This window comes from Onychostruthus taczanowskii, unplaced genomic scaffold, assembly GCF_017590055.1.
Source record: "Onychostruthus taczanowskii isolate IOZ18803 unplaced genomic scaffold, ASM1759005v1 scaffold32, whole genome shotgun sequence".
Lineage (NCBI taxonomy): Eukaryota > Metazoa > Chordata > Aves > Passeriformes > Passeridae > Onychostruthus > Onychostruthus taczanowskii.
In genome coordinates, this window is record NW_024500572.1 from 7892581 (window position 1) to 7910101 (window position 17521).

Consider the following 17521-nt stretch of genomic DNA (forward strand, 5'->3'; position numbering starts at 1 on the left):
ACTGGGGACTTCTACAGATGTCTTGGCAGAAGTACTCCTTGCCTGTCTGTACCCGTGGACATACAAATAAATGGTGATAATAGAATCTCTGCACAGTGATGTATTAAACTGTACTGGAAGCATTAAGCCCCTTTGGCTCAGCACATGAGCAGCCTTAACTACAGTTTCATCAGAGCAAATGTGGGCAACAGATGGAGAATTATCACTGCACTGGGTATTTGTTTCCTTCAGTAGGAGCTAGAGCAGAAAGTCTGCCTTCAGAAGGATAGCATTTATCTGTTTCTAATGCTTACATAGTATCTTTAGTAGATAATGTCAAAGATCTAATGTTTTTTTCTCTTGCTTTTTCCTCTGCAAACAGGCTCACTATTCCACTGGAGCTGTAAGTGCTTCCTTCACCTCCACTGCAATGGTGCCTGAAACTACCCACGAAGCAGGTACCAGAACCACCTACCTGCAAACCATTTATTTATTTCTCAGTGTATTTCTCATACATTTATGAGGACTGAAAGAATGCATTGGTAATTGGGCAGTGCTGATGCCATGGAAATGTATTCCCTGACCAGATATATCCTTACTTTCCTGTGAGGTTGTTCTGGAAATACTGGAGCATCAAGCTTTGGCTTTGAATGACAGTTACTTCTTTTGAACCAAAATTAATGAGACATTTTCTATGGCCAGGGATGACAAATTGGCATATCCCCTTTTCTAAGTTAGGAATGAAATATAATCTCTCCTCAGATGCCATACAAAACCTTGCCCACCTTTTTGGCCTACCCCAGTATTAGTTAGAACAAGAGCAAATTTTGTGATAGTAACTTTTAGTTTACTGCTTTTCACACAAAAATACATTTTAATACAGTAAAGTTTTCCTTTTATTCTCCAACATAAACACAAATGTGTAAGATTTATTTAGTTTGGATATTGATTAAATAGCTGAGTCATTAGTATTTCCAGTTGAGAAAGTTGAGCACTAAAATTTAGGTTGCAAATACTTAGGCAAATATTGAAGGCATTGCTAGAACTATGTTTACCAAATTCAGTTCCTTTACTTGGTTAGTTACAGTGATTTGAAGGTGACTGAGTACAGAAAATATCTGACTAACTGGACATTTTGACAAAATGGGAATGGAAACATCATAGATTGATCCTTTGGTTTGACTTACCAGTAATGCCCCCAGTAACAGCTTCAGTTGTTTTCAGAACTGGATAGGTCTCTGTATGTCAGCACTTTGTGGTTGACTGATGACTACCTGCTTGGCTTCCAGGACTGACAAGAAGCAATTTGGGTTCAAAGTAGTGTTTGTGGTTGGTAGACATTGCTTGAAAATTATAGTTTGTAATACTGAATGCTTCTGGGATTTAAAATATACATTATTTGGTTGGTTCTCAAAGAGTTGGTGGTTTACTATAATGGAAAGTGTTTTGCACAGAGATTAATGCAAGGTTATCATACAGGAATTGCAGAGTAGGATCCCTCAAGACCCAGTACCATAGGAGAAGAGGTCAGACAGTAGGTTCTGTGAATTGTTTACTGATGATTTCTAAGGATCAATGTGCAAGCTTGCAGATCTAATTACTGTCTTTTGCTTTGATGCAGCTGCTATTGAAGATGATGTTGTGAGGTACCAATATGTGAAGAAGAAAGGATATGTGCGACTTCACACTAATAAAGGAGACCTAAACTTGGAGCTGCACTGTGACATGGTACTGTGCCCCATAAGATGAATTTCTGTAGATAACGAGCAGAACTGGAGCTGGCAGTGGAAATGTTTATATGTATATGTATAAATTAATTAACTATATATATTTACACTATATGTGTAAGTGTTCTCTGTGAGTAGTCCCATCATTTTAGTGGACTACCTACAATATGCCAAGGTATATGTTTAGAGCTGCAAAGGGTCAGGATTAATGACCAGGAAGGAAGAGAGCAAAGACAAGGCAGAACACAGTGAAAAGGGAATAATCCAAGGTTCTACAGCAGCTTACTGACAGAACAAGGAAAAGAACCTCACTGAAATCAGGAGCATTCTGTCAGTCTGAGTCCATCTAGTTAAGAAATCATTAGATTTGTTTCTAAAGCCTAAGCTTTATAGAACAAACCTAAATAAAAACCTTAGAATATGTTTTTACTTCCTGTTGTCCCAGTTCTTAAAGCTCAAGTTTTCAAACACCTTCCTTTTGCCATTAAGAGAAGTTGATTTTAAAGAACAACAGACTGGAGTTTTTATAGTCTATACAGTCTGATTCGGGGGGAAATCAGTGGCTCTTAAAACAATAAACATGGCAAGACTTCTGATAGATGAATGAGTTGTGGCGACAGTGATGTCTCAGATGTCTCTGCTTGGGTAGTGTGTTTGCTTATTTATTTGTACAGCCACTTCTATAAAAGGAAAATGGTTTTCAAAGCTTTGATGGTTTACTGAGATTTTTGTCTCAGGATATTATAGGCCTGAAAGTTGGTATTTTAAAAAGTTGAAGGATGTAAATAGGGGTTTAAATGGTAAAACTTCTGTTTCTAGTGAGCCTCACAAAGCATAAGGGCAGTGGTGCTGGGGTGCCTGGTGTGAAATCCTGATGTACTGGGAGAATGCATCCATTTTTCTGTGCAAGGAAGAAAAAGAAGCAAACAGCATAAGTCTTCTGGCTTTCCCTTCTCTTCCTTTCTCTCACATGAGTAAGAAGCAAGATATGTGTAAACATCTGAAGCTCACAGCAAACAGCATGAGAATCTCCACAGCAGTGCATCGTGTTAGTGATTCTGTAGGTCTCTGTCATCCCTACAGGTGTTTTCCATGCTATGAAATAGTAACACTGTAATAAGGCAAAAAGCAGAGGATGTGAGTACAGCAATATTTAGGGGAAGCAGCAGAACAAGCAGATTGCATTGAATCATTTGTTTTGCCATATGTTCTCAAACTGGCTCCTGGCTAAAGCAGGCTGACTGCAGCTATTCTTATCAGCGTGGGCTTTTTGGCCACATGTGTGACCAGTGCCACTCAGTCCTGAGGACCCAGGCTCAATTGCTCATTATAAACTTCCTGTATGATATTCATTATATTTCCTTTTTTTTCCAGATGAATTTCTATTCATCCACCTTTCACACACAAAGCTTTTTCATGTACACCCTGGAAGTGTGTGCAGTTTTACACAAGCAGACATGCTCCAACGCTGGCCTCCAGCCATCTGTTCCTTCATCTCGATTAAATCTCTGTGAATTTAGCAGACCTTTGGCACTGCAGAGAGGAAAAAGATATATATTTAGAATAAATAAGAAAAACTTGCTGCTGTAGGGAGGTTTTCACAACATCCACCTTAGGTCATCATCCTAGGTCTGTGAAATCAGCTCTTTCTGGGAGGCACTTGTTTTTCTCCCTTTACTAAATAAGGAGTTTGTGCTTCTAACTTTGGTTTTCCTGAATCACACTGAGGTCAGCTCAGTGCAGACAGAGCAAACATCTTGCAAACATATAGCACATACATAGGTCACAAACACATACACAAATCAGCTGCAATGAGTCTATTGAGACTGCAAAGATCAAAAAAATCTTAAGTATTGTTAAACACTTCCAGTTCACCCTGCTTGTGAATATGTGTGGCAATAGACTTAATTAATCAGTTGCCAAGTTTTTATCAGCTTTTCTGCCTTATCCAGTGCGCAGGCTGGACCATTCCTGGAAGCTATTTGGAGCTGGTTTATATACAGAATTTGGTTTTCCTGTCAAAGTGTGGGTAAGGTCCTTGAATGCAGTCAGGGGGAACAGGATTGTACCATAATGCTCTCTCAAATTAAACTGCACAGGGTTTTTTTAATTGCTGAGGGATATCCTGTGCATATCATTATGGAAGCCACCCTGGCAGTAATCATAATTTCACAGTAGTGCAAATATATGATTGTGAAATGTTTAAGGAAGCTTGAGGATGAGGTTGCTGTATAAATATGACAGATAAATACCTGTGTCTGAAGGCAAGACTTGCAACATTTAAATTACATTTTAAAATAGTCTTATGGTTTAGGTTTCAATACATACTTTGAGGTGAAATGTTCTCACTAAAATAGAGAGCAGCAAGTGACATACTTGCTCCCTTAGATGGTATGTGTACTGAGTCTTCAATTGGATTTTCATGCCTCTTGTCTGTATTTAAGCAAAATGTTCTTGCAGTTGTGCTGTCAGCACTCTGCACTGCTTCTGAAATCTGCCCAGTATCTGTTGCTTTCAACACTCTCCTTGGGGGCTCACTCCCTGTCCCTTCACAACTCTTTCCTTTCTTTCCCATTTTTTGTGAGCACTATTTGCCAGTATGTATTTTGTAGCTCAGTCTGTATGTACATGTGGAAACCTTTGTTTAAAAATGAATATAGGGTTCTTCATATACTGGTACTTTAAGGTGCCAGTCAGTAAGATTGATAGTGATAAAATTCTTCCTAGCACCAAAAACCTAATCAAGCAATGTTTTGTATTGATCCAGGGCAGGAAATCAGTGTTGCAGTGTGATTGAAGTCATCAGTTACTTTGTGACAAGATTCAGAAAGAGCATGGAATAGGACTTGAATCCAGATAATTTCAGTGTTTGAAATCACTTGTTCAGAGCACCAGAAAACTTAACTCAGGTTCCAGAAGGATGGTGTGTGGTTTCAATCACTGACCTGAAAAAAGGCAATAAAAAGACTTTGTAAGATAAGCTGGATTTCCCCCCATCCTTTTGAATTTCTGCTTCAGATGAGCAAAGGTATTGTTCTCTCTTGGGATCATAGCAGTGTGCCTACTGCATTTTTTGGTCATTTGTTTTTCTCCCAATCCTCCTATTCAGATACAGTATGTTCCTCCTGATGGGGACTAATCAGATGGCCATTTGTAGGGATGTTTTCCAGGAAGCTGAGTTCAGCTGCACATAAGAAACATTTGTTGTATACACTAATTGGATAAAAATTTACAAAAATTCTACTTGCCAGCAGTAATTCTGGCAAGTACAGAAGATTTAACAACATCCAACAAGTGTTATTCTTTCAGTTCTAGTCCCATGCATGTCAAACGCATAAATTCTGAAGAAATAACTGATGAAAGGCAATGAATATCACTGAATTTCTTGTATTTTATTTACTGTGATTTTTCTGGTCTCCTCAAGTTCTTTTAGTTGCTTTAATCAAGTTGCTGCTGGGAACAACTACATATTATCCATGTGTATTCTGCTGCATTAGTAACTATAGTGATGGAGTTTTACCTTGTAGGTGGTGGAGCAGCCATTTTTAAATAAATATATATACCTATAAATAAATATGTAAATGTAATGCTCCAGAAGACCCTGTCAAAATGATGAACACGTGGTGTGATGTTCTATCTCCCTTCTCTGCTGGGTGAGTCCTCTGCCTACAAGTGGTCACTGGGGTGATGATCTGGTGGTTCAGCACATGCCAGGAGCTGTAATCAAGTACTAATCCGTAGCTGCCATGGCAGGTTTTATGAATTCACTTGTCTGTCTCAGGTTTAGTACTTTAAGGTTTAAGGGCAAGATGGCAAAACAAAGAAGAATGTGAGATGGATTTCAAAGCTCCATCTGACACTCCACAAATGCTTTTTGAGGTTTTAGGGCCTGGCAAACTCTGCTTAATGATGATGTCTTGGCATAGCTTTCCCAAGAAGCTGTTACTCCATAAACACTGATGTTTTAATCTTTTTAGGCCCTCTGACCTGTTAAATATGCCTGTGATCTATAAATGTGTCATGCAGCCCCTGTTCTTTGAAATCATCTCTCCCTTTTGTGTGAGGGACTGTTCTGAAGATCAGAGGCCTATAAACTTCTTATCCATTTCCAGTGGCAAAGAAGTGAGTTGCTGAAAAAATCCTTTGACCTCCTGGCATGATGAGGTTCTCCAGTCTTCCCAAATCTCTCCTTTTCTTTCTGATTTAAACCTCCATTCTATTACTTTCTGTCAACATGATATTGGCACTGTCTGAGAAATAACTGGCTGATGTTTTACCAGTATCTGTTCATTTGGTAATAGGATTGGAGGTATGAAATACAGTGGTCTTGGCATGGTTACAATGGCTTATTTAATATTTTTTCATCAAAATAGGCCATTATAGGAAGAGCTGCAACTCTCAACTTTGAGAGTTCTTGTCAACAGAAACTAAAAACAAACAAAGCTGTGTTTTTCCACTAGAAGAGCTGGATTTGTTTTTAAAAATGTTTGTTAGAGAGGATGTTGTTACTACTTAGTGTGTTTTTTCCTCCAAGGTACAATAGCAGACAGATGTATTGCTCTTTGGGGCTGAGAGTAGGAGAGCTCTGCACAGCCATTTTGATGAACAGGTCACTTCTAGGTTGTTCTGAGTGATTGGAAGCTGGCATTTTAATAGTTTTAACTTTGGGGGCATAACACCCTGTTCTGGTTTAACTCCAATCAGCAGCTAAGCCCCACACAGCCACTCACTCACTCCCTGACCAGCGGGCTGGGGGAGAGGATCAGAAAAGGGGAAAACTTGTGGGCTGAGGTAAAGGCAGTTTAACAGGTAAAGCAAGAGCTGCACACACAAGCAGAGCAAAATAAGGAATTAATTCACCACTTCCCAAGGGCAAGCAGGTGTTCAGCCATCCCCAGGAAAGCTGAGCTCCATCACCATAATGTTTACTTGGGAAGACAAACATCATCCTTTAGAGTGTCCCCCCTTCCTCCTTATTCCCACAGCTTTATGTGCTGAGCCACCTCTCCATGAACCTGTCCCTGCTGCCCTGGGCTGTCTGTGTGTTTTCCTGGCAGCCTTTGGCACTGACTAATTGGTGGAAAGGCATTTTGCACATTTGCCTTTCTGCCTTCCCAGCTGTCCTGGCAAGCTGGTTCTGGGAAGGGAATTGATTGTTATTGGATCGTGCCCCTTGATTTCTGACATTTGCAGACATGAGGTGCAGCCATCCCATACCAGCTGTGTCTGCCACTTTGTGATCCCAAGCCCAAGGATGAGGTGGGTGTTTTGGAGTTACACAGCTGCTGCTCTTCATCTTTCTCTGACGTGTTTCTTGTTTGTACCTTGGCTGCTCTGATGAGAGCAGGGTGACCTTGGGACGTTGACAGCTACCAGAGCTTCTCTGTCTAGCATGGAAATTGTTACAGGTTGCATCTTCTGAAAAGGTGGAATTTATGTGCAGGCAGCTGCAGATTGATGAAATGCCAAGGAGCCGCCGTGGGACCTGTGTTACTCTGAGTTTTTAGCTGCTGGAGGTTGCTTGAGCAATTAAAGTTGCATCCTCATTTAAACTGTACCCACTTGTGCTGTCCTGCTTACCAGTCCATCCTCATCAGCAGCCAGCCCTGCACTGTGCTTTCTGTGCTCCTTAACCTTGTGTTATTTGGAGGGGGCAGTGAGGTGGGTTTTCCTTTCTACTACTGCACTAAGTGTCAGTTGGAGGAAAAGTAGCAACTGTGGCTGACTCTGTCTCTGGAGAACTAGTAGTTAACATTGAAAAATTAGATGAGTGAATTAGATGCCTTGTTTAATTTGAGTTGTGCTCAGCTAAACTGATTGATTGTCCCTGTGTTTGCAGGAATGTGAGAACTAAAACTGAAGTGTGTCATCTTTTTATTGGCATCTTGTCTAAGCTGAGCATCTTGCTTAGACTTCAGAAAAGTTTTCAGTAACATCATGAACGTCAGTGTTGTGGAAGAAATGCCTTTTAAAAGTGAAATTTAGCTATCTGCTGAAGTCTTCGTTAAATAGCTGATTAAATTACAGTGAGTTTCTGCGTAATGAGAATGCATTAATTCTGCTCTTTGTTCTAAGCAAACTTGGAGGCTTTGAGGTAGCAAAATAGGCAAATGTTTGCTATCAAGTCAGCAATCTATTTCCCAAGGCATAGTTAGCTTGTTCTGATTCTTTTTTTATTATCAGTAGGAGTCTGGCTGAGTGTTTTACCCCACAGTGCCCCAATGCTTTCATGTCTCCCAGTGCTCACTCTCTGGAACTGTGCTCTTCTGATCACAGATCACAAATTGCCTGAACACGTTTGCTCTTGATATAACCAGTTGAGAATTGTGTCCCTCAGATGAACTTTCTTGAACTGCACCACCACAGGCAGCTGTTGTTTGCCACCATCACCTGTCACTGGCTCAGTCCTGCTTTCACACTGGGGAACTGTTAGCAGGAAAGTGGAGCTGGCAGGGAGTGGTGTTTAGGTCTTCAGTAAATGTTTCTCCTGCAGGAAATGTCATGGGCTTCCCACAGTGAAATTCTTCCCATGCTCTTGCAGTGGGCTTTGCGGAGTTTTGGATTTTCTTGTCCCTCTTCCTGTGAAACAAAGGGAGTGTGCTCATAGTTCATTGGTGCAAAGTGAAACGGGGTGGTTTAAATGGCCTTCCAGAACAGTACTGGACACTGAAACATTCACATATTTCTTTCCATGGCTTGGAGGAGGAAACAGACACTTGCACCTGAATCACCAGGTGGTGATTCCTGAAACTGTACTATTACATTTAGCTCTGACTAAGCCCCAAATAAAGCCAAGCTTTTATTGCTGAATTTTCTTCTGTGTGATGGGTAGGCTGAGTACTACAGATTGAAATGTAGGGGGGAAACTGAGTTTAAACCTTACCAAATCACCTTGTTATGGGCTCACGCATAAGAAGAGTTGCTGAATGAACAATTACAAGATAAAAAATGCTCTGTGTAAAAGTACAAAAATGGATTAAAGCGAAACAAAATCCACCTTGCATTTTAAAGGAGTTCTGTGTTAAGAAAATGGAAAGCTTCATTTGAAGCTTTAGAAATTTCCGTCACTACTTCATGCCTTTTAGTAGCAGAATTCTGGCATTTGTGTGATAAGATGAAGGGTGTAGAATGCAATTTTAATTTGAGAGGAACGAGCTTTTCATTATTTCCTGCTTTGAAACATAGGGTTAACGAGCATATAGCAAGGCTCTGTAGTTTGGTGCCACTACTACGGTTCATCCAATTTAGAGAGAAAAAAAGAAATAAAAGGGAAGTGGAATTAGCACAAGAAAATTATACAGATGTGCGAATGACAGCTTCTGAATGCTTAGTGTGAAATTTCCCTTCAAGGTTCATGCACATCCTCAAGGGATGGAGCATTTTGAAATGATTAGCTCTTCACATAGTAAAGCCTTTTTCCTTGCAGTCATGGCAACAACTCAGGAACTCTTCCCTCTTTTCCCATCTCCCGCACCTTGGCAACAGGAGTGCTGCAGGTTTTTCATCTCCTTCTCTTTGGCTCTTCGCTGCCCAGTAGAGATTCTGAGTTAAGGTAACTTTTACAAATGTAATGAACCATTGTGACTGATGAGAAAGGACAGCTACAGACTGGGAAATCAGATAGGGACCTGGCTTGGTTGGTCCCACCCTTCAGGTCTCGGGATGCAGCAGGAGAGATGAATTTTACCTGGCATGGAGCCACCCTTGCTGGCAAAATGGAAATTGAAATTGGCTCGAATAAAATCTGCTTTTATCCCAGGAGTTTGTAGTAAGCAGTCAGGGTTTTTTTTTTTTTTTTGTTTTGCTTTGGTTTTCTAAATTGTATATTCCTTTCATCAGTGTTCTCTGAGTATAATGATTTCACAGTCTCATGTCACTGCTATTTTTGCAGGTCATTCTTTGTAGCAATCTCTCATTAACTCTGAAATTTGTCTGGGCATAGTAACTGGTAGAGTGCTGGTGTTTCCACACTACTAAGTGTGTTAGCTAAATGGAGACTTAAACCTACTTAGAAAACCATTGGGCTGTGGCCCCATTAAATATGTATATCTGTGAGCCAAGCAAAGCATTTGTGGCATCTTCTGGGATAAGTACTCTTCTGGATTCCTGTCTCAAAGCATTTATTAAAATGTTACTGCTTGTCTTGGGTGTGAATTTTCAGCAGTTGAAAGACAGTTATCTGGCATCTACAAAATAAATAGGGAGCACAGTTGGAGCAGGTGACTCATTTTTGATATAAATAAAATTTTTCTTACTATTTGTCATTTGGAAAGAGAAGTGTCTTTAGCTGAAGGACATCATAGAGACACTGCATTCACTTACATGGTCCCAACTTGACCTAAGAAAAGAAGGATTTCTCAGGGCTCTCCTACCACACTCTTTGGTCAGAAAAGCCTTCCACAATTTTTCATTTTCCTTTTTAGGACTGTCCCTGCATCATTCTGAGAAGATATTGCAGTAGATTTAAAACCATGTTTAGTGTCGGTGGATTTCAGATCAGGTTAACATGGTGGCATTTTTCCCTTGACTTCCTTATGTATAGGTCTAAGTCATAGTTAGTAGAATAAAATAATTTAAGTAATTTCCTGCTCAGTGTAAAAGGGATAAAGAGGGAAAAATTAGCTGTTGCAGTTGAGGCCAGTTTAAGACAAAACCAGCCAGAACTAAAAAGAGAGCCTGGAGCACACAGTCAGTGGTGAGGGAACAAGACACTGGCATTACCTCCTGCATTTCCAGGTGCCCTGACCATCCCCTCCTCCTTCAGAAATGCTGTGAGACAAGTGCTCTGCAGCCAGTTTCTGAAGAAGGAGACAGCTTTGCATTCAGAGAGTGGGAGTCTGACATCTACCACAAGATCTTACATCAAATAACAAAGTCAGGTTTGTTTATGTGTATTTATATGTCATCAGTCTTTGTAGCTGGAACAAAGACTTCAAAGACTGGCCTTGTTTGTATGGTCAGTGCAGAACACAACTTCATTACAGAGGATCTGCACCTTCCCCATAAACTTCAAGCCTTTTTCTCCTGCTTTGGACAGGATGCTGCTTTAAAAAATCCCTGAAATGTGCTTGGCAGTGTGAGATTTGGCAAGAACGTTAACTGCTTTGAATAAATCAGATAATCTGAGCCAGATATTCTAGATCTACTGCATGACTGAAACTGGGGTTTATTACTGATTGAATCCAAACCTTATTTGTGTCTACTAAAAAGCACTATAAAAGGTAGTGGTAATGTTGCTAAGGAACTGTTTACCTGCCAAATGTATCTCTGTGATGCATGAGGTGACCATGGGAACCAAATTGGTGGCAATTATTTAAAGAAAACCTTGCAGTGAAATTACTATTGCATGTATACTAAATATTTCTGAAGTTCCATTTAAAAAGCTTATTTCTGGGAAAGGGTATAATAGCTAGAAATCCATTTAGAGAGAAGGGTCAGCACAGGTCCTGCATAAAAAATACATTACTAGAGCCAGTTTTTTTGATGTATATTTTACAAATTGTGTTTTGAAAATAAATAGGAAATCTTTTTTGGGTTATCAACTTTGTGCAAATTTAAGATTATTTGGTGTCCATTCCTAGGGGACTCAGTCTTTTGCCTGGTTTCATTTTTTGTGAAAAATTAATTACAGGTTGCTGTATTCCCCCTCGAGAACTTATTAACTATGTCTCTCTCTCTCCAAAGAGTGCTTGGCTCTCATGACATAAAGTGCCTTGGGCTAAAAGCTGCTGATTCCATTTCTGATGCATAAAGAAATTTTTAAACTTATTTTTATCCTTACTGACATTTTCCACAAGTAATAACTAATAGTAAAACACTAGGATCAATGCTGTTATGATATTGTCTTATAAAGAAAGCATGTGCTTCACAAGTGATTCCTCAGGCATTGAGTTCTACTAGAAAGATTAAGTACAAAAATTATTTTAAAGCATATATGTTGAACTCAGAGGAAAAAAACCCCACTTTTACTATAAACATTGAACAGGAGAATCTCCTGTTGCTTGATATAATTTTATGGAATATAGTTATATGAGTTGCCCTCAGGATGCCACCAAAGAACATGTCTTGGTGACATTCTACCATAAAGCCATTATGGTACCATTACCATTTAACTCAGGAATGAATTCTGTAGGAAATCTGAAATAGTGGCTGGTGTAAGATTAGATTTGCTAATTTTTTTCACTTGTGGCCCAGCTGACAACTGTCATCTGAGTACAGTAATTAAGAAGGAATCAATATAGAGAATTGATAATGACAGGTTTGTTTGGAAAATTAAGAGACATTTCAGTGTAAATGTAGAGGGGTGAGAATTATTTTGTTTCAGATGAGAAAATAGAGAAAACTGAAGTTCTGTAGGGTTCTGGATGAATACTTCTATGGACTGGCTTTTCAAGAGATAGAGATTATTTCATCCTTAAATTATTATAATCAGGCTGGCCTTGGTGGTTTGTTTGGTTGGTTTTTTTTTGCTTTTAAGTCACTTCAGGTTGCATGGCTCAGTCTCTTGTCTCTCAGCAGCTCCCAGACCAAGAGTGATGTCACAGCAGTGCAAAGTGAATTGGTGCCTTTCACAAAGACAGGTCTTGTGTGTGCTCACTTCCAGCCCCTGCAGCTCACGCTGGGCCTTTACTTGCCAGCACATCCAGCAATAAGGATATTTTTAAGACCTGTAGGAACTCAGTTAGATGTATTCTTTTGTAAAACTGAAATAGATTTATGCACATAATCCACAGTGGGGTTGGAAAACAAGTCCAAGTATAGAAAACTGGCTGTTTCTGTACTTGTGTTTGTAAGTCTGAAGGTATTTTAGTATTGCAGAGAAGAGAATCCATATAATTACAGTGGAAGGATGATTAGGTGGAAAGCAAAGTTTTTCAGAAGGTACTGTTTGAATATCATGGCTCATAAATTCACTAAATAACTTTAATTTGCACTGTAAAAGTGAATTAGAAGTTGGCAATGTATTTAGGATCTTTTTGTTTTATTTAGAGTTTTGAAAACAATTTGGGTTTTTTTTTATTTTTCCTGTGTTCCTGTGGCTTGGGTCAGCCCCGTTGTTACTTCCAAGTGGTGAAGAGGACCAAATGCTTCTCTCCCAATTATCTTCAATGTGCTCACTTTAAAATAGTGGAGCAGAGAAGTCAAGGTTCTTTCTTATTCTGGTAAATTAACATTTATCAGTGCTAGAAACCCCTTTGGAACAGGACTGTGATGCACTGCAGAACTCAGTTACTTGCAAGTCTCTGAGCTTACCTGTGTTCACCATCAAGATGTCAACTGGGAACTCCTGTTACCTGAGCTAATGTTCAACACTTCTTTCTGCTAATTGGAAGGTCTGGGTTTAATTTATTTAACACAGTGTGTATCTCTCCAGTGTACCTTAAAAGAAGGTATATTACAGGGTTTTTCCTGTAGACAAAGCCTCCGTCCTCTTCGAGTCCTGCACGTTTGTTTCTTTGTAAGGCACAAGTGAAAAGTGATTCTTGTAACCACTGTAATGATTGTTTGAAGGTTCTGCTTAATTAAAACTTCCTGTTGTGTTTCAGACACCACGAACATGTGAAAACTTTATCAAATTGTGCAAGAAGAACTATTACGATGGAACAATTTTTCACCGATCAATTCGGAATTTTGTGGTGAGTATTAAAAAACTCCTGTGTAATGCACAATATGTGGTATACTCAAAATATCCCATATATTTAACTTATCTCAGGTTTAGGTGGTTCCATGCATGACAACTGCAACAGAAGTATATTAAATATGCCATGAGAATGAGGGTTGTCCTAACCCGTGCCATGTGTACTTACAGGTGTTACTAACAATTGTCTCTGACTAACGTTGTCACTCAGAACATCACTGCATTCAGCACTGCATTTGCTGCCATTCCAGACAAAGCCTTGAAGAGTCATTGCCTTGGCTCTTGTTATCTTCCCCAAGATGTGGGTGGGTGGTTAATGAACAGAAAGAGAGAGAGGGAAATGCTAATTTGGATAAGTAATACTGTGGCCTGTTGAAATCCCATTCAGATGAAACTTCAGCAAGCATCTGAATTTCTGTTTCAGGTTTTGGTACTTGGATATTATCAGGTTATCCTTTCCTAATGTGCTCCAACGCTGGGTGCCCAGGCTTTCTTGTAAAGGAGTTAAAGAGCACTTTGTGTTCCTGAACTGTGTCTTTGGTAGTCAAAGATCTTTATTTACAGAGTTACAGTCCAGGCAGCTTAGGATATTGTAGCTGCCCTCTAACTTCCTTTCAGAAGAATGAACAACCTGATCCTGAAGGCAGAGCACATCTCACAAGGAACATCACTGGATGTTACATTCTGTCCTGTCATCCTACAAAAAGCTTTTTTTCTTTTGACAGCACTGTGTATCTCAGTTCATAGTTAAGCTCACAACTAAAATTGTGCTTCTGTGCTATTACTTTGAAACCGATTGTGTCACGCTCCCTCCACTGGCATTAAAGAATGGAATATTATTTCTGTACATCCTGCATGTACACAGTTTTGTTACTCAAAGATTAGTTTCACATGAGAATTTTTCCTACTGGAGGTAGTGAGTGGGATACAGATTCAGATACAAAAAATATTCCATATTCCCCCTTTTCTTGCCTTCCCATCATGTGGAGGGTTGGTAGCAAAATGTAAAGCCTTTTTAGTTCCAAAAGCAGTGCATCATCAGTTAAAAAGCAGGTTCTGATTCAGCACATAATAAAAAGGATGATCTGGTTAACCCATTTGAGATTAGTTATTTTCCCTATTTACCCATATAAGACCTATTATTTTTATGAAACTGCCATTCTGCTTATGGATAAGCAATGTCAGGGATGACAGCCAGCTGATGATATGCTCCAAATAAGAAGTAATGGTTTCCTTGTTGCTGACTTGTCAACATGACACAATATAGAAGGCAGAAAATTGAGCACAATTGGCTTTTTATGGTTTGTATTTAATGTCTTTCACACAGATGCATATGTAACACTGATTTAATTTTAATTCTGCAGATCCAGGGAGGAGATCCGACTGGAACAGGAACAGGTAAGATTGAGTTTGAATTAAGTAAGTTGTTTTCACTTCATGGGCTGTGTTGTTACATTTGCTTCCAGACAATTTAAAATTAAAATTCTCTAAATGATGATAAGTGGGACATTGTGTTTACTTTAAAACAGAGGTTTCCTTGATATATTTTTATGGCCATGTTGACTATGTTCAAAATTTCATCCGCTATATTCTCAGTCTAAAGCTTGGGCACTCTTCCATGCAGAATTCTTGTGGTTTTTGCTTCCTTTTCCTTCAGAAAATAAAAAAATTAAAATTATAATGATTTTACAGCTGGTCTTCCAGGGCAAAGAATAAAGAAAGAAACACATTCATGCAAAGTTGCTTTCAAATTCAGTGTTAATGAAATACTTGAGACCTGCCTTGGAATTGGTGATTGGCCAGACACCATCTGTTCTCCCAGCTAGTTGCCTTGTAATGCCCAAGCTGCTCTTTTTCTAACTTTTGGGGATCACTGCTGCAAAATTCTTCTGCCTCTTCTTTCTCCCTTGGCTGGAGATCTGGGAACAGTCATAGCAGGAATGGTCAGGAGGCAGAGCAGCTGAAGGTGTCACAGCATTGCCCATCACAGGAGATAGGTCATGTAATACCTCTGCTCACTTCTGTAAATTTGCTCATTTTCCTTGTGCACCTTCTATCTGCCCACTTGTGGCTGTCACCAGCATCCCCAGCTCCTTGCCTGCTTAAATACTTTAGCTCTATTTACTTTGTTAATTATCTTAATGTGAGTTGCCCAACAACTTTTTTTGTAGTGTATGTGATAATCAACAGTTGCAGGATTTGAGACCAGTTAAAGGTTCAGTGTTTTGATGGCAAAAACCCATTAACAAGAATTGTTACCATCTATGCTTGGACTGTCAAATGTGATTTGATTTTTTTATATGGAAAGTTTTGGTTCAAATCCCAAAAGACATAATTAGGAACATCTTTTGAAATGAGAAATTAAAGAGGTGTTAGGAGACGGGAGAGATTTAATAGGTTGACTCAGACACCTCTCAGCCTTGCAGGGTGGAGTTCAGATCCTGCTGTGGAATGAAAATTAACTTGCTGGTGTCATTCCTGCTTCTGTTTGTGCAAATGCAGAAGTGCTGTAAGACAGCAGAGTTAGCAGAGGCAGAGGACTGGCTGGCATCACTGCTGCTCTGAAGGGCAAGGCTCAGCTCTACTGGCTTTGCCAGTAGGAAGTGAAATGCTAATGAGCACATAGGATGAAAATCCTCCTACATATATTCTTTCTCTTAAAAAAAGGAGTCTGATGACCTCCAGAATTTTCCATCTTGTTTTCCTTCTTGTCATTCTTAATTAAAGATGAGTATATCGCAGGCGAGATGTCTCGCAAACATCTGTCAGGACTATTAAAGTTCTAATGAAATGAGCAGTGTGCACTCAAATAGACATGAGTCTTGCAGATTTTTAGAGACCAGCTCCAATTACTGCAGAGTCCAAACGGTGCAAATGTCTTCTTTGCACCTGAATGGCTTTTATATTTTTAAGCCAGTTGAATTTGATATGTCTTTACCTAATTGCTTATTGAATATGATAATATCACAAGAAAATCTAAATGGGGAGCCTGGTGGGCTGTAGATTGCTCATGAACTGTCATGCCTTTGTGTTTAATACTTCAGTGAAGCTGCTTAGACAGTTCACAGAGTGCAAGTAGTCTGTCAGGATTTGTTCCTGACTACTGCATAGATGCAGGGCACTTGACTGTGAGGCAGAAATTCCACTTGCGTGTCTCGAGCTGTAAGAAGGTGGCCAGACCTGAGGCTTGATGCTCCCTTGGCAGCAGGGCAGCCAGAGGAGGGTTCAGCTCAGCAGCACTGCTCTAGCAGGGCAGATGGACTGATGCTCTCCTGGGCTCTCATGCTGTAAAAAATGTTGGTCCATTCGTTTGTGCATTATTAATGTGATCGCAGGCATTCACTTTAGGAAAGCTTTGGAGTAAAGCACTGGGATTCAGTACTTTGTACCATTTTTTGCCTGTGGCCTGTTTGTTATTTGCAGGATAAATTCCCTTTTTTATGTCTTCCCTGCTGGAAGGGATTTCAGTATTTTTTTAACTCACTGCTTCTTAGAAGGGTTAAAAAAAGATGCACCTTTGAAAGCTAAAAAAAGTCTGTAAGATTAAATGGGCTTTAGAAGTAAATAATTTGACTTCTGTAATATCAGAGAAGCATATGAGAACAGAACAGGGCTTTCTTCCCAGATATTTCAATTGGCAGTAGGGAGGACTATTTGGAGGTTACCCTTTAAATGTCAATATTATAAACTGTTTCTATTAGAGCCTTTTGTAGGAAGACTTCAGAAAAAAAGAACATGCTTTGTTTCCTCATTCGCACAGAACCTTCTGCTTAAACTGATGATTTCTAGCTAAGAGATTTGGCCTTTTTATTTGTTTTTTTGAAAAAAAACCAAACCCTTTTCTAAACTGATACATGGAAGATGCATTAAGCCTCTATATATTATTCCTCTACTTATTTAATTATTTCTGTTCATTAGTTCAGGAGCTAGAACAGACTTGTTCAAATATCTTCCTACCATTTGGTTTCTGTCATCTGACATTCATCCCATGTGTCAGGTTTATGGCTGCAGCCCCCAGATGCTGAGATGATCACCCACTCCATTGCTAAGTAAACCCAGGACTATTCATCTTCTGGGTGGATTTGGGCGCAATTAGTACAACATGACAGAAGGTTACTTGTCATACATACCCATACTGTAACTGTGCTTTAGCTCACCTGGATTAAGTGTGCTTGTG

General features: G+C 39.5%; 1 protein-coding gene across 1 annotated transcript in view; it reads left to right on the top strand.

Moving 5' to 3' along the window:
- Positions 1 to 17521, top strand: part of PPIL2 (peptidylprolyl isomerase like 2) — a 68108-nt gene that overhangs the window by 29388 nt on the left and 21199 nt on the right. Inside the window, exons 11-14 of the mRNA XM_041410279.1 lie at positions 362 to 437; positions 1601 to 1707; positions 13253 to 13342; positions 14709 to 14742. Of these exons, the coding sequence (XP_041266213.1) occupies positions 362 to 437; positions 1601 to 1707; positions 13253 to 13342; positions 14709 to 14742 (307 nt within the window). The remainder of the gene's footprint in view (positions 1 to 361; positions 438 to 1600; positions 1708 to 13252; positions 13343 to 14708; positions 14743 to 17521) is intronic.